The 19,094-nt window shown below is 45.0% G+C and overlaps 1 protein-coding gene and 1 long non-coding RNA gene across 3 annotated transcripts; both read right to left on the reverse strand.

Annotated features, from left to right (window-relative positions):
* Positions 1–656: 656 nt before the first annotated feature.
* tnfaip3 (tumor necrosis factor, alpha-induced protein 3) lies at positions 657–14,796 on the reverse strand. Of its 2 annotated transcripts, XM_030378967.1 has the most exons (9): positions 14,497–14,796; positions 13,017–13,434; positions 8,037–8,227; positions 7,599–7,740; positions 7,069–7,239; positions 6,423–6,603; positions 4,365–5,368; positions 3,971–4,176; positions 657–3,844 (listed from the first exon to the last, which is right to left on the reverse strand). In XM_030378967.1, the coding sequence occupies exons 2-9, from the start codon at positions 13,321–13,323 to the stop codon at positions 3,506–3,508; spliced, it is 2,541 nt and encodes an 846-aa protein (XP_030234827.1). In that variant the 5' UTR covers positions 13,324–13,434; positions 14,497–14,796; the 3' UTR covers positions 657–3,505. The 2 variants fall into 2 exon arrangements, with proteins under 2 accessions (XP_030234827.1, XP_030234828.1); XM_030378968.1 differs by lacking the exon at positions 14,497–14,796 and having other exon boundaries at positions 13,010–13,144.
* LOC115559844 (uncharacterized) lies at positions 9,296–12,999 on the reverse strand. The gene is made up of 2 exons (XR_003979633.1): positions 12,624–12,999; positions 9,296–12,412 (listed from the first exon to the last, which is right to left on the reverse strand). It is a non-coding gene; the product is annotated as an uncharacterized LOC115559844 (long non-coding RNA).
* Positions 14,797–19,094: the final 4,298 nt, after the last annotated feature.

The raw sequence follows: 19,094 nt of genomic DNA on the forward strand, positions 1-19,094 counted from the left end.
ACCGCATCATCCAACACTTCCTCGCTCCAATCTGTTTGTGTGTGTGTGTGTGTGCATGTTCGTGAGAGCCTGAGTGAGTTTGACTCCATGCACTAGGCATAATGTGGTCTTTTTTTTAACCGAGTGCACATGATTGCACACCTCCGTTTAGGAAGCATCAAAAAACAGAGATGCATCTCATATTTTATTGATAATTTGGTTACAAATAATTTATATTGACATATATTAGACCCTTATGACCCAAAATGGAGGGGCAAATTAACTAAGACACCTCAACATTCACACTGAGCGTTTGTTATGTTATCTGAACTACTTGCACACAGATGCAAGCTTTGTGCTTTGTACACTAAGGATGTATTCCCTTGCAGTGGCCGGTTGTAGATTTGCACTGGGCTGGTAGTTGGCAACACTACTTATTAGAGTAAAGATGTTATTGGAGTGCAATGATAGAATCTCCCCAGAGACATTATCACCCCGTCTTATCCTAGCTCTCGCTGCTCTGACTCCCAGTTTAGAAATGCCTGTTGTACAAACACACTTCATCACAAACACACACACACACACACACAAACACACACACACACACGCACACACACGCACACACACGCACACACAAGCACACACACGCACACAAAGAACCACACTGGACCAACATCAGATTTCTTATTAAAAATAATTCATTTCAGGACAACATATAAATAATTATTGAATCACACAATACAGATAATATCTTGATATGAATAAATACTTAACAAATTAAAGAAGGCTTTTTCATACAATACCCTATTGTCAAAAGGTCACAGAGTAATGTTTGCATGTTTTAGTCACACCTTCGGCTCGTACGAGGACATGCATTCCCCGGGCCTGGAATGTCCCCCGGCGGGACGGAGCTCCGACCAATAATCTCACGGCAGCCTCATCGTGTGCTACCCTGTCACCCATCCCCGAGTCCCGCCCGAGCCCGGCCCCGTGCACGCCTCTCCCGTCAGCGCGTCTCATTGATTTAAGGTCCGTCTAGAGGTGATTAAAGCGCACATCTAAGTTTAGGCTTGACAAGTGCTTGGTGCGGGGTGGGGGCAGCTCTACATACAGGTGTTACAAGAAGGCAGGTCGAGGCCCTGTGTTTTCTATACATTCCTAACCATAGCCATAGATGGACATCTGCCGTCCAGCGGCTCTCAAAAGGGGACGAGGCCAATTGAGAGAGAAACACGTGAAGGTGGTTGTTTTCTAGTTGTTTTCCATTTGAAGAATTGGGAGTTTATTTTTGATTCAAGTATTAATCACTAAAAGAGATGACTAAGTAGTGATGATAGAAAAGTGAACCCCTGATCTCTACTCCAACCAGCTCTAGACAGCTAGATATCGATCTATGGCATATTAGAAGGGATCCAAGCTGGTCGTGTTGTTAAGGAGGTAACGACGACTGTTTGTTGAATAGTATATGTTGGCACATGTATTATTTGGCGAAAATAAAAACAAAATATATATTCAAATATATTAAATCTGAAGAAAAACTAAAAGAAACCAAAACAGGAATGTTTGATTTGCGCATCTGGGCCGCGTGTGTGCGTGTGTTGGCATGAGTCTTGACACGAGGCATCAGTTGGGGAGGTCTCACTCTGGGGCGGACCCCCAGATCCCTACTCACAACAAGGTGCCCTGATCCACAATCACCCATAGTGTAGAAAAAATTCTCATGAACTATTTAAAGGCAAAGCTGATCGAGAATCAGCCCCGGTGCCGGGACTATAGGCCGCTGAAGCTCTCAAACACATTCAGATCCACTGGTTGGCCAGTGCAGGCAATTGGGATTTCTGTCTGAACATTTGCAAAATGTGATCTCCTTGGCACATATGGAGAGCGTTGTAGCAGAAGGAAGGGTGTGATCCTACACCGGTCTGTCTGCCTTCACATCGCCTCAGGCTTGGGTGGGAGACTTTTGCAATCTTACAGAAACATGTGCGAATGTATGCATGTGTGCATGTCAGTGTGAGTGTTGATGCTTGAGTGCGTTTAAGGGATGTCCGTGTCTAATGGGGCAGGAGCTACACGATTTTGCATGTATGTCGTTATGTCTCCCATGTCCGTCTGTCTGTATGTGTTTGTGTAACGTATATGATGTACGTTACACAAGTGCGGCGTCATCAAACATAATAACAACTACCAAGGCAACATATGTTATACTGAGAGTGGGAGGAAAAAAAAGGAAGAGAAAGAAGGAAGGAAGAGGAGGGGAAGAGGAATAGAAAGTGTGACACTTTAATCCTATGTTCTATTGTGAACTGCGATGGCGTCCTTTCTGCCGAGGCGGGCTTCTATAAAGACGCACTTGTTTCTGTACATGTAGCACCAGAAGCTAGGTTGGGTTTGCTCTGTCCATCTTGCATTGTTCTGAGTCAAAGGGTTATCTCTCAGCGACCTTATCGTTACCGTGAGTGACATCAGCTCTGTTTGGGGGATCCTTGATCTTCACTCACACAACCAAACGAGTGAAATGGCTTATTAATTGTGACCCTTTAAAGGATTAACAGGCCCACATTGCAGTGACAAAAGTAGTAAAAAGAATCTCTACTGAATTACCAAAGCCAAAGTCTGATTTAAATGCAGATGACTCATGACACTGTGATCCATTAAAAAATAATATTTGGGCCTAACTTACTTTGAGCTGTGACACTATGAAATCAAATGGGTGTAAGTAAGGACGAGTGACTCATCCTCGCCACCAACCCGTTACACACAACCCACTCGTAGGTCTGACGCAGCTTGCTTTAAAACGTGTTGGATTTGAGTTTGCACTCTTTGGCTTAATTCATAGTAGCTTTTTTTCTTCTTTAAACTGCAATCCTTATACCTTTTCTACCCAGGCCAGAGTTGTCGCATTTCTGGTTGCAGCAGAACAATTGCGAGAAAGACAGGACAGCAACCAAGGGCACCGGTAAAACGACTGACGGACGGACAGAAAGAAAGAAAGAAAGAGGGTCAAGATCCTTGGCTATGGTATAGAAAGCAGTGTCAGGTGCTTTTTTGTAATGTCAACATACAATCATTTTCGTCCGGCACGATTGACTGTGTACAATCTAAATACATATTGTACACATGAGTTGAGCCAGTTATTCCCAACATGGAGCCGAACCTCTCCACATTGATCTGCACGCGCCGGTCAGTCTTCATAATTGCACAAAGAGGTATTCTGGAGGCCATGTCTACTGCGCACGTACGGACGCACACTCACGCACACACGCACACACTCACACACACACATACACACACTCCCCCCACTGAGCACACACTCACTCCACATTCTACATGAAGGGGTTGATTTCAGGCCATTAGGTTACTAGTTAGCGACTAGCTAGTTAGTTAGTATCAGAGGTGCATTGACTGGCATGTGTTGTCCTACCCGGGGCCATCGCGGGCCCCCCGGGGTCTATTGGCGGGGGCGTTGGCTGTCGGGTTGCTGCGTGAGCGCTGTGATGCGCCCCCTAACCACATCGACGCAAGGTCAGCGCCGGTAGACCTGTTTGAAGTGGTCGCACTCGTTGCAGAAGCCCTGTTTCTCTGCGTTAGCGTAGTGGTCGCAGCCCTGTGTCCGGCACCGCTGCTTGGACTTCTCCTTGGGCGCCTGCGCCCGCCGCCCCCCCTCCCTGCCCTGGCCTCGAGTGTGGCACTCCGGGCACAAGTCCGTGCAGCCCGGGGACTCGTTGCTGCAGCCGCTCCGCCTGCACTGCGTCCCGGCGTGCGTCTGTGTTTGGGTTTGAGTCTGTGTCTGGGTCTGGGTCTGGGACTGGGTCTGGGACTGCTGGGACTGCTGGGAGGATCTGGGCTTGGGCGCTCGCTCTCGCTGTTAAAAAGAAGGGGAGCGGAGAGAGAGACACATCGTTACAGGCTGCCCGAGGACTGGCTGCTCTGGGTGTGACCCCCATGGGCGGTCGGACACCAGCGATGGAGACGGCAGAGCGAGACCCACCGTGACGGGGGGCGGGGAGTGCGACGTGCGGTTGGCCGCCTGGTTGAGCCGCGTGCTCTGCTCCTTGACGTAGCACTTATTGCAGTATCCCTCCAGCATGGCCTTGCCCACCGCGCCGCAGCACGCGCCCAGGCAGCGCGAGGCGTTCTGGAAGGCCGCCTCGGAGCCGTGCCGGTTCTGCGCCGGGGCCACCGAAGGGGTCATGTCTGGAAGAACAGGAGGGAAAAGACAAACGGTAACTCAAATCGTCCAATTTTTTTCTCCCTACAGAGCATACTGAAGTTTGCTGAATAACTACATCAAAAGACAAAAACTGTTGTATATGCACATTGCACACATGAACCACACAGAGCTACAAAACCAATCAGGCACGTGGTGCATCTGCAGGACTTACGGTGGTTGGTCTGATAGTCTACATAGCAGATAGTACAGAATCCCAACTTCTCCGGGGTCCCAAAGAACGGGCAGCCGTGTCTCTTGCAGGACCGCGCCAGCGGAGTCTGCCAGGCCGACGTGGGGCCGGGGGTCAGCATGAGGCACGGCGCCCGCTCAGGCTCTCGGGTCTGGCTCCAGGCCGCCGCCACCGCCGCCGCCGCCGCCACCGACGACGAGGAGGCCTCGGTGGTCCGCGGGTCGCTGAGCTGGCCCGGCTCCCCCCTCTCCGGCGCCTGCTGCCTCTGCATGCAGGGCGGACACAGGCCGTTGAATGTCCTTAAGGCCTCCTGCCGGCACATGCCGCAGCGCTCCGTCTCCGCCTCCCGTCCCGGCCACTGGCCCGGGGGCGGAGGCGGCCCCATGGTGGCGCCCCCCCCTGGGGCGGCGGGCCCCCCGGGGGCCTGCCTGGCATTGAAGCAGCGCTCGCAGAGGCCGTCGTGCTCCACGCTCAGGGTGAAGAGGCAGCCGGGGGTCTTGCACTTCATGGCGTGCGTCTCGCTGTAGAGGCTGAGGCTTGGGGCGGTGGGCGGCGCCGAGCGCGGGCTGGTCACCGCCGGCCCCCTCCCGGCGGCGGAGGACGACGACGGCGGGCTGCCGCCGCGGGCGCCCCGGCAGCTCACCACGTCCGCCATGCCCGAGACCCCCAGCACGGCCACGGCCGTCTGCATGCCCCCTTTGACCTGCAGCACCCCGCCCTCGGTCCGGGGGTCCGCGCCCTGCCTCTTCTCGAAGCACTCGTGGCAGTGGGGCTGCGTGTCCACCGAGACGTAGAAGGTGCAGCGCGGCGTGGCGCAGCGGATCTCGATGAGCGACAGCTGGGACACGGAGAACGGCGGCGGGCGCTGGGGCTGCGCGGCCCAGGCCTGCTCCTTGTCCTCCTGCCAGCGCTGGTACTCGTGGTTTACCAGCTGCAGGTAGTCCTCCATCAGGTTCATGTCCTCCGGCAGGTTGCCCTCGTCCAGCCTGGAGCCGCACATACACACACAGGGGTCACTTATATAGCACACCTAGGTCACTCCTATATCATTTATATAGCACACCTAGGTCACTCATATATCATTTATATAGCACACCTAGGTCACTAATATATCATTAATATAGCACACCTAGGTCACTCATATATCATTTATATAGCACACCTAGATCACTAATACATCACTTATATAGCACACCTAGGTCACTCCTATATCATGTATATAGCACAACTAGGTCACTCATATATCACTTATATAGCACACCTAGGTCACTAATATATCATTAATATAGCACACCTAGGTCACTAATACATCACTTATATAGCACACCTAGGTCACTAATATATCATTAATATAGCACACCTAGGTCACTAATATATCATTAATATAGCACATCTAGTTCACTAATACATCACATATATAGCAAACCTAGGTCACTAATATATCATTAATATAGCACACCTAGGTCACTAATATATCATTAATATAGCACACCTAGGTCACTAATATATCATTAATATAGCAAACCTAGGTCACTAATATATCATTAATATAGCACACCTAGATCACTAATACATCATTAATATAGCACACCTAGGTCACTAATACATCACTTATATAGCACACCTAGGTCACTAATATATCATTAATATAGCACACCTAGGTCACTAATATATCATTAATATAGCACACCTAGGTCACTAATATATCATTAATATAGCAAACCTAGGTCACTAATATATCATTAATATAGCACACCTAGATCACTAATACATCATTAATATAGCACACCTAGGTCACTAATATATAATAATAATAATAATAAATTTAATTTAGAGGCGCCTTTCAAGACACCCAAGGTCACCTAAATATCACCACAATATCACTTATATAGCACACCTAGGTCACTAATACATCACACATAGGTCACATATATCACTTATTTCACTAATATATCACTTATTTCACTTATATATCCCACGTATGTAGCTCATATATCCCATGTATATTAAACTGTTGCATATTGACAGGTGGTGTTTTACCGTGCAGCGTTGATGATGCGCGTTGCATCGTTGCCCAGGCCGATGACGGGGATCTCGATGAGCATCAGGTAGTCCTTCAGCAGCCGCTCCTTCTGCTGCTGGTCCTTCTCCATCAGGAAGTGGACCTTCAGCTCCTCGAAGCCCACCCGCCCCGGGTTGATCAGGGGAACCGCTCGAATCTCTGGGTAGAACATTTACAACAAAGGTTATTCCCGTGCTTGAACACAGTGAACACTGTGCGACTGACTCTGAGCCTCATCGTGTCCAATGTTCTCAGATAGTTACTCAAACGATCACACTTGATCTTCAGTATATTATATGGATCCCTTCTTAGACAGGGTCCAGGTTTAAGCCACAACCAGCCATCCATCCACTGCTGCGAAGCCGTTCTCCAGAATCCCTAATAGTTCTCTAACCAGGTGCGTCATGTCCTTTAGATTAACATGCATGCTGTCTCCCCCTACATACAATCATTTACATTATCGACAATCCCATTATTGACCGTTACGTTCATCCCTGCTTCAAAACCAGCTCATTAGTTTGCAGATAATAACTGTGCCCCTTTATAGAACGGACTCAACGGGCTGGGAGTTATGTTCTGTTTGCAGCACTGCTAGAGGGCCGTTGCCTGGCGAACCCCACGTACCTGGCCCGCTGTCTTTGATGGTGATGAGGGGTGCAAAGTGCTGCGAGTCATAGCCGAGGACGATGGGGTACTTGTAGCAGTCTGTGGGCTGCCATTGAAGTGGAAGGTAGACTCCGCCCACGTTGAGTGGAGAGAAGGAAGAGCCTGACTTCATGCTCCTCAGTACCTGGTCTGTTCACAGAGCAGTGAATTAAAATGGGAGCCAGCCCCACCAGTCTCTTTACAGGTGTGATGTAAGCGCATTGATCTGTTTCTTTATGTCAATAGGAGAGAATATTTTCGCTGAAGTTCTTTATAATGTTAATTATTATCAGTAACTATAACTGTTTTTTATCAGTAACTATAATAGTGAGGATCCAAAGAGGAGGTCAACAAATATTAATTCCATTTCAGGTGGGTCATTTGATACAATAATTAAGCGAACAAGTGGAGATAAATGGAGGATACCGCCATTGCCGTCCTTTATACCATTATCTGTAAGACTACAACAGTGGTAGTCCAGCAATGCAGACATTTATTTTCTGGTGTACCTGCGATGACGATGATGGGCCTGCGGAGGATGTTGCAGAGGATGAAGATGTGGATGTCTTCAAGGGAATCAAACTGGAGGCCGTTGCTACTGGAGACTGGGGACGCCATATTCACTATTTTCTCCCACTCCTCCTCCCAGTTCTAGGAAATGGTCCAGGAATACATAAAGAGAGAGAAACACAAATACAAACACATACAGTTAGAATACATTATACTTTACAAGGTTTTATTTTGTCAATACACATCATTTGATGTGTATTGTGATATACCAATAAATGAATGATATACCAATAAATACAAAGTATACGCACAATCCACCTCTAGAGGCAAAAGTAAGTATCTAAGTAGCTAATTCTTAATAAAAACCTAAAAGGTCTTGCTGCTCTCTACTGTTGGGAGAATCCCCAGTTCCCTGCGAGGCTTCCTCCCTTGCGTACCGTGGTGGTGTAGCGCAGGCCGGTCTGCGTGAACTCCTGGGAGTGCAGCAGCTCTGCCTGGAAGCGGGCCCTGAAGCTGCCCGTGTCCGTGTCCTTCAGGACCCCGTGGAGGGCCTTCCTCAGCACCAGGTCTGTGTCCTGGACCCCCAGCATGTACTGAGACGCAGCGTGGAGGAGGCAGTTCCCGTCCCCTGAAACACACACGCCATGGGAAAAGACCATTTGTCATACCACAGTTGGGAGGCCGTTTGATTCGCACTATTGGCGTGCGAGGGAGCCAAAGGCGTTATTTCTTTCATGGATCAAGACCGTAACAAACAGGAGGTGCAGAACAACCCTGTGAACGGCGTGCGCGTCTTCTACACCAAAAAGCACGCACACACACACACACACAATGGGTGCGTGCACACTTGAGAGGAACAAAAGCATGGGGATTTCCAGGCCATTCGGCGGGATTGTCAGGTAAACTATCTGGTGTCTGCGATCCTCCCATCTGGGGCCCACACAGCCACGACACACGCACACACCGTGTGGTTAGACGGCTCGCTACTTCCCCTTAACCCTACCTAGAATACATCTGTCAGGAGGACATTCAATGCTTCTCCATTTTGTGAACAAACAAAGAATAATTAACTAATACCAAGTTATTAGTTACGTTTTTTTCACTTTATGATAGTGAGTGAGGGTATCGGATGTTTTGTAACATGATGAATTAAAGGGAGATAAGCAAGTACCTATTAGATCACTTACAAAATCCGGGGATTTTATTAATAATTTTATTGCGGTCCGGGGTTGTTATCACTGTCAAACAGAACCGAATAAATAAGTATGTGTTTGTTGATCTGAAATACCCCGCTGCTGCAAAGCACACACAGGAATTTCCCGGCTCAAGTACTGCCTGTGTGTGTGTGTGTGTGTGTGTGTGTGTGTGTGTGTGTGTGTGTGTGTGTGTGTGTGTGTGTGTGTGTGTGTGTGTGGGTGTGGGTGTGGGTGTGTGTGTGTGTGTGTGTGCCTCCTCTGCGATCCCAAGTTAGGACTCATCCACGCCACTCAACTGGCCCGGACTTTCCCCAGGGGCGGAGTTTGGGCCAGGCGGAATGTGGTGTATTTTGCGTGCGAACCGGATTGGAACAGTTAATTAATGACTTCTGACTTCTTTCTTGCGTAACATGCATTTTCACAAGCAGATAAATCAAGTTCTCTATTACTTAGCAACCATCCACACAAGTGAAAATGAAAACACAAACACACAAACACCATAGTGTGCACCGGTCCTTCATTATTGCAGCTTGAGTTGCTTCCAGTTTTCATTCTGCTGGTGCTCTTATATGATTAATAGAAATGCAACACTTCACATCGTATTAAACAGTACATTTTAGCATTTTAGCAGGAAAAAACATTAATTGAAACTATAAACAAATTAAGAATATGTCCAACAGAAACTTTTCCTTTTGACTTTCAGCTAAGTGACAACTTAAACATAGGCTTAAGAGTTCCATCCATGGAACTGTTTTTGGAGGGTATGGTTACGAAACATCTGTTTATACGTCAATATCTACATCTCGTATGCAGGTTTATCGTATAATCCGGACCATGAAATAACTACATGAATAATAAATTGACAAATAAAATATAAATATTCTTAAAACGTTGAAAATCTATGGTTTACGTTGTTCAGACCAAACCCTCCATGCTTCCTGAAAAGTCATCTCAGAGTTATCGTCTAGGCAAGAATTGCCGCCCTCGGCCAAGCGGTCTCAATATACATATAGGCTTCAACAATGGAGGCTTGGGTCATCTACAGCAGGAGTTATATCGGTATGCAATAGAATGGATCCCCATTGTATCCGAGCGCTTTCCAACAGGAACTGTGTCACATGTCTTAAGAACACCCGACCCTTTGTCTGTGGAGGGGGTCTCCGAGTCTAAAAACAACACTCCAACACTAAGCCAGAGAAAGATTCCTCTGGCTCTAGGAGGTGGTACCTCTCTGTCGTTGTCACATATGCTGACTGCAGTGTTGATTGTGTTTCATAACTTTTGAATGTCTTTCTCAAGACTTTGAGAATGTTGAAATTGCAGGTTGCTTCTCATGCACAGTGTTACCCAACACAAACAAAATCAACATAAGGGAGGGCTTAACCTGGAAAAGCTTCAAATGCTTATTTCAGTCCTTATGGGGATCCAGCATAGGCGTACGTGTGCGTGCGTGATTAAGTGTTGTCTATGCTTTTAGTCTAACATCAGTCTGTTTGAGATAATACACAGTTCCAACTAGCAGTCATGACAGACATGATGCACTGCCTGGGAAATACCCGCAGTGGAACACTTAGGTCTGTTGATCGTTCACACACTGCAAGCAAAAGTGGCCCAAAGATATCATATGTGACTCATTTACGATTGTTTTATAACATTGTGAACAGCAGAAATCCCATGGAATCTCATCTTTTCAATTCTGATTACAAATGTGGTCCTAAATGTTTTGCAGTGTGACCTCGGAATTCATGCTACTTTTACGTCACTCTAGAATCTCGATATAAGTCACAATTCTGGGCGGCAGGGACACACTCTGTGAATGAGCTCTAGTCCTGCTGTGCAATTTCATCCTAACTTTTCCTCTCATACTATGGAAGTTGTGTGTCTGCGATAAAGTTTTGGTTATATAACTTTATTCCAAAATGTAACTTTTTTACGTTTTGGAAGCTCTGCCGGAGCAGAGTGGGACTTGGCCGAAGAGTGGATCGGAAAGCGACTGACGTTCACGCAGAAATCGTAGTCGTTTTTCTTTTTGCCTAACTACAAAAGCATTGTTTTTCAATGTAACCGCTTTAGAAGTGAAAAGGAAAATTGTATAAATTGTTAAAAGTGTAACTGCAGCGTTACCAGTAAACAAACTAATAGATTCTCACAGAGATCTGTGTGAGAATGTCGACACTGTCACAACACCACTACATCACCACTACATCAACTTTCAAACAAAACCATTAATTGTGACCTCAGTGGCCTCCATGTTTACTTCCGTGCGGATCGGTTCGGACATCGTGAAATAATATTGATAATATTGGCTACATTTAAAATTAAGAAATCACACAGCCCAACCAAAACATTTGATCTGAGTAATAAATCCTGAGACTCTCAGTGTGGTCTGAGACTCGATTGGTGGACTGTGTGTGTGTATGTGTATGTGTGTGTGTGTGTGTGTGTGTGTGTGTGTGTGTGTGTGTGTGTGTGTGTGTGTGTGTGTGTGTGTGTGTGTGTGTGTGTGTGTGTGTGTGTGTGTGTGTGTGTGTGTGTGTGTGTGCATGTGTCATCTGTCCTCTGTTCAAAGTCATGACTGGGTCCTTTCAGACTTTAAGACACTCGTACTTTAAACCCTGTCGCATATTTACGTCGGGAATGGCGCTTGCAGTACATCTAGGAGTTAGTTATCATACAGAGGTCTGATATGTGTGTGTGCGTGTGCTTGTGCTTTGTGCTTCTTAATAACTTCAGAATTCCCCTTCACATAATGTTTTACAATCAAAACAGAATCCCCCAGCATACCCCTGAATTGTTCCAGGGTACTAACAATTTATAACAAAGTGGTCATTGAACTGGAGATCACCTAAAGCATTTTCCTATGGATGAATGCAAAACTAAATTCCAATATTTATATATGGAGCAATACAAAAACGTAAAAGGATATTGTACCCTGATATAGACCTTGTAGGCTAATGACTATAGAGTATACATCAAATACCTATAACAGCTTAAACTCCATTAATTTATTTAACTAAATTATATGATAAAAAAAAAAAAAAATTCATTCAGCAAAAAAGAGGGTAAGCATTAAGCTGTTGAATCGTCTCCATCGCTATCCTATTGAAATACGTGTCAGAGGCAACCTTGAAATGCGTGTCAGAGGCATCATTAAAAAACATAATCATCTAGATATCATAAAAAAACACTTTCTATACCTCAGGGAATCTGAAATAATACTAGTTCCAAGCAGTTTAAGCTAGATCAGCAGTGGCCATGTAAGCTATACAACTGAATGAACTATTTAAAGATATACGAGACAGACCAAAAGATCGGATGTGACGATTTCCACCAACCAGCACTTCCGGTAAAAAACAACAAACAACTCCTATTCCCGACCCTCGCGCCGTCTGCGCAGACATATGACACATCTGTGGAAACTCACAGGGAAACACAATGAGGTAATGAAGGCAGTGAATGAACCCCGTGGAAAAGGCCTACAAACATCTGTAGTAAGTGACAAGTAAACAAGAGAGCCACACCACCACGGAGGATGACGAGCACAGAGTTTCCCAGGGTTGAGCTCTGATCGGAAGTCCACAGACCCGAAGTGCTGTTGATCGTCAAAGCATAGTCACCTCAGAAAAAAAGATGACCGAAAATGAGAATTTAGCAACCGGGCCTGCCCGGCATCAGGGTTACGACATTAATAGTTGAATGAACGTTAGCGGTCTTCTGACATTTAAAGTAACGCGGGTGTTGAGTCATAGCTTCTAAACTCTGTTCCCGACATTGCACAGAAAGCGTTCTCAAAATGAAAACCTAAAACGATATAGAAAATAAACTTACTACAGACAGATGTGTCTTCCACTCATAACCTCAGGGGTTGTTCCCTTAGCCATGAATAAAACAATATTTTTTGGGTGAAGGAGTTCAACTCTGCGCTTAAACAAGTGGAGGAGAATTGACCTGGAAATCAAAGTGACACACGGCCCAACAGATGGTGAGACTTACAGTAAAGTACATCCACCTTTATCTAATGTGAGGGATGGATATCAGTCCACATAACAGGCTTAAAAAGGACATTGCATCTGAGAACATTTCTGAAACAAACCGTTTGTGTTTTCATGATCTGCTTTGCACCAGCATAAGTGATGTTTTGGAAAGACCTGGCAGCAGGTTAAGTCAAGGATTGTAGGATCTCTACACAAACAGAACTGCCTAATGTCACAAACCTCTTACCGTTGGTCCGGAGGGGCACCATCTTCTTCACCTCCCGGCACCAGTTGAGCTTCTTCTCCTGCTCCAGGGACACCTGCATGGCCCGGTCCAGGATGGCGGCCTGCACAACCTCGCGGAAGGCCTGTGGGAAGTGGTTCATGGCGATCATCTCCAGCGTGTAGCGGTGCATGCCTCGCAGGTGGTGCATGAGACCCCCGCTGGCACCGGGCTTCACCACATCGTTGGGGACACGCTGGCGGATCTTTACCGCCTTCAGCAGGTTGGACACGAAGAGGAACTTTGGGAGGAAGTTCTGGCCTTGCGACATGGCGAGCAAGCGGAGGAGAGGACGGGAGGAGCGTAAGTAGAACGGGAACGGGAGTTGGGAATGGGAGTTGGGAACACCAGAGACCGCCAACCTATAGACAATGTCGGGAACCTGAACGAGGAGGGGATGGAGTAAGGACTGTGTAATAAACAACTGATGACAACATATTAGTATTATTATTAATGTATATTGAGTCAATATAACTTGAATCCTTATTCCAGTTGTTTTGCTTTCTTTGCATTGATATCCATTGTGGTTTATTTTTACTGTCATATTTACTTTATGCAAATAAATCCATTCCACACTGATGTGTTAAGCTAAAGTTAAGGACTTTATTACAATCCTGACTTAAACTTCAGAAGTCAGGCCACGGCAGCAATAAAATAACATCTTTAAAGCACCTCACCACACCTCACTTACTACGCCTCACTCACTACACCTCACTTAAATTGCAGGCCAAACATCATCACCATGTGTGAATTCAAGAGTAGAGTCAACGTCCATATACGAAAAAGTAAGTACAGTAGGAAACCATGACTGTCTTACTTAAAGAACACCATATCCACTTAACATCAGCCTACAGTTAGAGACAACAGGCAGACGTAGTAGTCAGCCTTTGATGGTCTGTGCCTTGCAGCTTTCCAGTGAGCAGCAGGTGCAAAGGGATCTAACTGGCCCCAGGAATGTGTGTCAGTCACCACATTACAGACAGCAACAATCTGCTATTTCTGCTTTGACCCCCTGGGCGAAGACAGACAAAGTGTCAGGAAGGTGAACGCTGCGGTGTAGCCCGAGCTCCACAGAAACACAATAAACAGGAGACTTTGCTGACGTTGGAGGGCTTACGTAATTCCTATGACAACTACCTTCCAGACACCGTAGCGTTTAAAGGTCTCCTCCGCCTCGGACACGGACCCAGTGTGAAAGCGCCCAGGAGACATTCATTCTGTTTGAACGTTCTGGCTGACGTCTTTGTAAACAATGGCTGTCAAAGAAAGCAGCCACTGTCGTGAGCCACAAGCTCCAGCTTTCCCACCATGTACCCATATTCACACTGTACGACCGTTCACTAGGAAAGGCCTAAAAACCCGAGCATCCCAGCGAGTCTGACATTCGTGCTAAACACGCCAGCCCCTAAAGAGCAGTTGGAGATGGACAGGGACGGGGTCTTACCTGGGAACCGTGTCCGGGTAATAACAAAGCCTTCCTGGACGCTCAGGCTACCGGTCCTTCTTCAGCCACTTCACTCAGCCCCACCGCAGCGGTCCTTCCTCGGCGCCATTCAACCGTCTCTTCTTCTTCCCCTCACTATCCACCTCGTCTGGTGCCTTTGCAGTCCGCTGAGTCTGTCAAGAATAATTCATGGGCGTCCGTTTAACTCGTCAAATGTTACAAAAAAGCCCGGTACAGGGAAGGGGATTTCCACAGAGGGACTTTCCACCCACCCATTTCCCTCTGTTAGTAATACAACCTGGGCGGCAGTAAAGCTCCCCGCCACTAGGGGGGTCTCGTGTGTCGGATTCTGAGCAGCACCTCCTAGTAGTCTAGACCAGGGGTTCCCAACCTTTTTTGTTCCAAGGACCGCCATATTCATCAAAATATTTTGGAGGACTGGTAGTCAGTTTTAATGCCTGCATTTTAAGATTCATAATTCTAAACAAAGGATGTGGCTATTTTTCAAGATCGTTTATTTGTCATATTCACAACAATTAAAGCAACAGCAATGAAATGTTTGAGTCTCAGGCTCCCTTCAACAATGCAATAATATAAAAAAAATACAATTCATAAGAGAAACACAAGGAAAGTCACCTGTGACCTAAATAAACACAAAAGTAGTACAAACACAAAAGAAGGTATTATTATTATATACTCTTTTTTTTTTGGAGGAGTGTCACTGGGATCTACAGACAGTGTGCCTCATGTTTGATCTACGTTAAAAGTATATGAATAAATCAAATCAACTGGGAGGGAAATAAGCGCTGGGCGTCAGAGTTGGGCATTGCCCATTGACAGGGCGAATTGAGACGATGACCAGCAATTGGAAAGCTAAACTATTCATGGTCTCAGGTGGGTTGTAGATTGGTGGCTTTATCATCTTAAATCAGTTTACTCTGTTTTCTCTCAGTCTGGATTAGTCAGACACCCAGAATCAACAGATGTGGCTGCAGGGGTTTACCTAATATGTTAAAGAGTGTTATAAAAATAATGCATAAGAGTGTTAGGCAAAACATCATTTATGAAACCCCAATTCCCTAGAAATTAGTATTCTGGATGGATAGACCACATAAACATTTCTATGTGTCTATTTGACACGTGTCAATTTGACACTTTCAATATTTGTTCATATCATACATTCATTCATGCTGTGGTTGAGAGCCTATTAAAAGACTATAGGGCATATATTCTGACTACTGGATATTATATCGACACATTCAAAAACAGCAAATGAGTGGATGGAAGTTCAGTTAAGAAGGGTTATTGTATTTATCTGAAGATTCCTAATATTTGTGGTTAGGGTTATAGGCATGCACTTTAAATTATAACATATATGAAAAGCAAGCAAATGTGTTGCCATCCGAGGCGTGTGGAATTTTGTCCTTTTAGATTGGAACTTGAGGAAGTTCGAAATTAGCAAAGAGTGGAATCATCAACTTTGTAAAGATAATTTTTAACATTGTGACTACACACTGGAAATTTAGTTGAGGCCCTATTAATCATCATATTCCAGTAGGCCTATTAACTTACGTAATTGGTTTTTAATCCTGTTTGCCCCGCCACACTTGTAAAGATGCTAGGAGAGGAAGTTAGCTATTTACTTTATATTTTATGATTTCTGTTATCTATGGAATTCAATTCTCAGGCACCAAGGTTTTTATAGATTTAAATTGAACAGTTGATAGCCATATTGGTAATATTTCTTTTTTTTTTCTAGAGCGAGATTAATAAAGGGCAAAAAGTATTGGGGTTCAAATCGAATTAAAGAGTAATATCAAATCCATTAGAGTAAAGTTACACATGAACTAGCACAGCTAAACAATTGGAAGATAGATTCCCTACCCACCCAACATACTTGGAATATGTATGAAATAATTAGACTTATACGAAAACGAAACACATTTCCTCTGTCTTATTGTTGTATTTTACATACATTAGCAAAGTAGCTGTATACACTATTTACGTTTTAATCTAACCAAACTATACATGTGGGCCTACCCCCACCTCTCTTTCCAACCGCAGCCCAACATACACTAATTTGACCCCAAACTTACAACAGGGTCAAAATGTCTGTTCTGCTGTCATAGCATATGGACAGTCCCTGCGGACCGCTGGAGGGTCAAACCCTCAACATTGAAAGAAATTGTGTTTGATAAATCAGTTCAATGTATCAGAGGCCAGCACTTCTTTCCAAGAATGAGGAATAGGGGTGAGGTGTCAGAAGAGAGGGGAGTAGCACGCAGGGAGCATATCTACATTATTCTGTGAATTAATGCAATTCATTTTATTCTTAGCCTATGTTGCCATGACTAATTTTACAGCAGTAAACATTCTTCTTGAACAGAGTGGAAACCACAAGGGAGGCAGAAACAAAGTCCATACTACAATCATTAAGCAGAACAAGAGTCAACAATGCTAGTGCCTCAATAGATATCAATTCTTACACACACTCTAGCCAACCTGCAGTCAGAGGTGTTGTAAAGGGTTGGCAGTTGAAAACGGTGCAGGGGCCCCTGAGAGGGCCCTAGACATAGCCCTGGAATTTAAATCATGTTATCAGTACGCCATCAAATAAGGCTATTTTTCCTAATGATTTTAAGTTAAACACAGTGAAAATGATTCGATCTGCTGTGATCAAAAGAGAACATTTTCTGTATCCCTACCATTCTCCCAAATGTCAAATTTTGTCAATTTGTGTAATGCAGTTCACTCATACTGTGGTGTTGCCAGATTGGTTGGGAAATCTGGCCCAATCTGGCAACATTGCTCATAGGAACCCAACGTCTACCAGGAAATGCATCTATATCAAGCCCTGACAACGTCCTTTTCAAAAGGTGCGTGAGCTGGGCGGCAGTCCAGCAGCTCCGGCGGGGGGAGCTTGGCGGCAGTCCGGCAGCTCAGCTCCCGGAGTGCAATCCCTTTCTCCTCGATGTAGCGGTTCCATATGGACTTCAGAGAGTCAAGGCCAAAGTTTCTTTCACCCAATTCTTCTCAACCATGGCCGAGATAACCCCCTAACCGAGTCTTTACTTGTTGTGGAAGTACCAGAGACGTCAAACCCAGTCTTTATGATTCATAATATTATCCGAGGCCACATAGCTTTTTGCCGATAATTCACTCTGACAGCTCATTGGTCAATGGGCAGCAACTCATTTACATTAAAGCTACAGAGACCAGAAACAGTTCATTCTGAATGGACTGAAACAGAGGGGAATAGCAGTAGGCGAGATTTCGTTTTCCTAAAAGCTATTTCCAGCAAACAGCCTCAGAAACATGTTTTCTGGAACTCATATACTATTTTTACTAGTTGGGAAAACAGATAATATGTCGCCTTTAAGCACATTTTGGCTATGCCCGTTAATTTGTCAATAACAATATATAAAGTGTTAATTCGTTGTACAATGTATTTGACCCTTCTCAAGCCTGACTGGTTGTTACAATATGCAAATCCCCTAATATAATAACATTTATCATATTTGGCCAACATTTGGTTCAATCATAAATGAAAGTGTGGAAGTTTGTAACTTTGAATGGAACTTTCAGCCTGGACCTTATTCTTCTGATCGTTAGGGATCCGTCACCAGAGGATTAAGGATTAAGGATTAAGAACGTGTTGCTTTACCTTTCGCTCACGGTCTGTTTGGTACGGTGCCCGGCAAGTATCTCTGCTGAAAAGGTCATCCCCTTCAAGAGGAATTACTGTGACATGGCCCCAAAGGAGCGCATTGCAGCTTTTATTGTTGCTGATCACGGCCGCAGGGTCAATGCTCAATATTTCGGTTGTTTAATATTTTCGAAGTTTAAGGTTGAAACATCCTTAACTTTCCTTTATTCGGGTTCAGTTTCTCCAAAGATGAGGTCATACACAATAGAATAATTGTTGGGAGGATTTGGAGTTATGTGTTGTGTTTAATTGCATTCTTTGTGCAACATGCTGTCAATAGGCTACTTCATAATATTCGATTTGTGCTAATCCAGCAGAACGATTACCTGCTTTTGCATGACCCCTGGTGGAAGTCAGCTAGAGCCACACATTTACATTACATTATTATTAGCCTGTGAGAACAAACACACGCATTACCATGCTTGTCAGCCAGGGGGTGGCATAATCTGAAATCGTTTTCAGATTATAACAAAGGCATGAATTTAATCACTGCACATATAAACATAAACAGTATGTTAATGTTAGTATAAGTTTTCCTTAGGAATCTTTTAATTTATGTTAACCCTACCACTAAGATATTTGTTCACAGACATTTATTGCGTGTGCAACTTCAAGGAGTATTTTGTTCTTTGTGGCAAGTGGTTGATGAATACATATTTTTGCATTTCCCAAATAATGTCAGATACTCAAAATTAGCTATAATAAGGATCTCTCTCTCTCTCTCTCTCTCTCTCTCTCTCTCTCTCTCTCTCTCTCTCTCTCTCTCTCTCTCTCTCTCTCTCTCTCTCTCTCTCTCTCTCTCTCTCTCTCTCTCTCTCTCTACATATAAATATATTTTATAACTTTTTTGTGGCCGCGCTCACTTCATCTCCTATTCATGAAACAAAGCCAG

The sequence above is a fragment of the Gadus morhua genome, chromosome 15 (assembly GCF_902167405.1).
Source record: "Gadus morhua chromosome 15, gadMor3.0, whole genome shotgun sequence".
Classification (NCBI taxonomy): Eukaryota; Metazoa; Chordata; class Actinopteri; order Gadiformes; family Gadidae; genus Gadus; species Gadus morhua.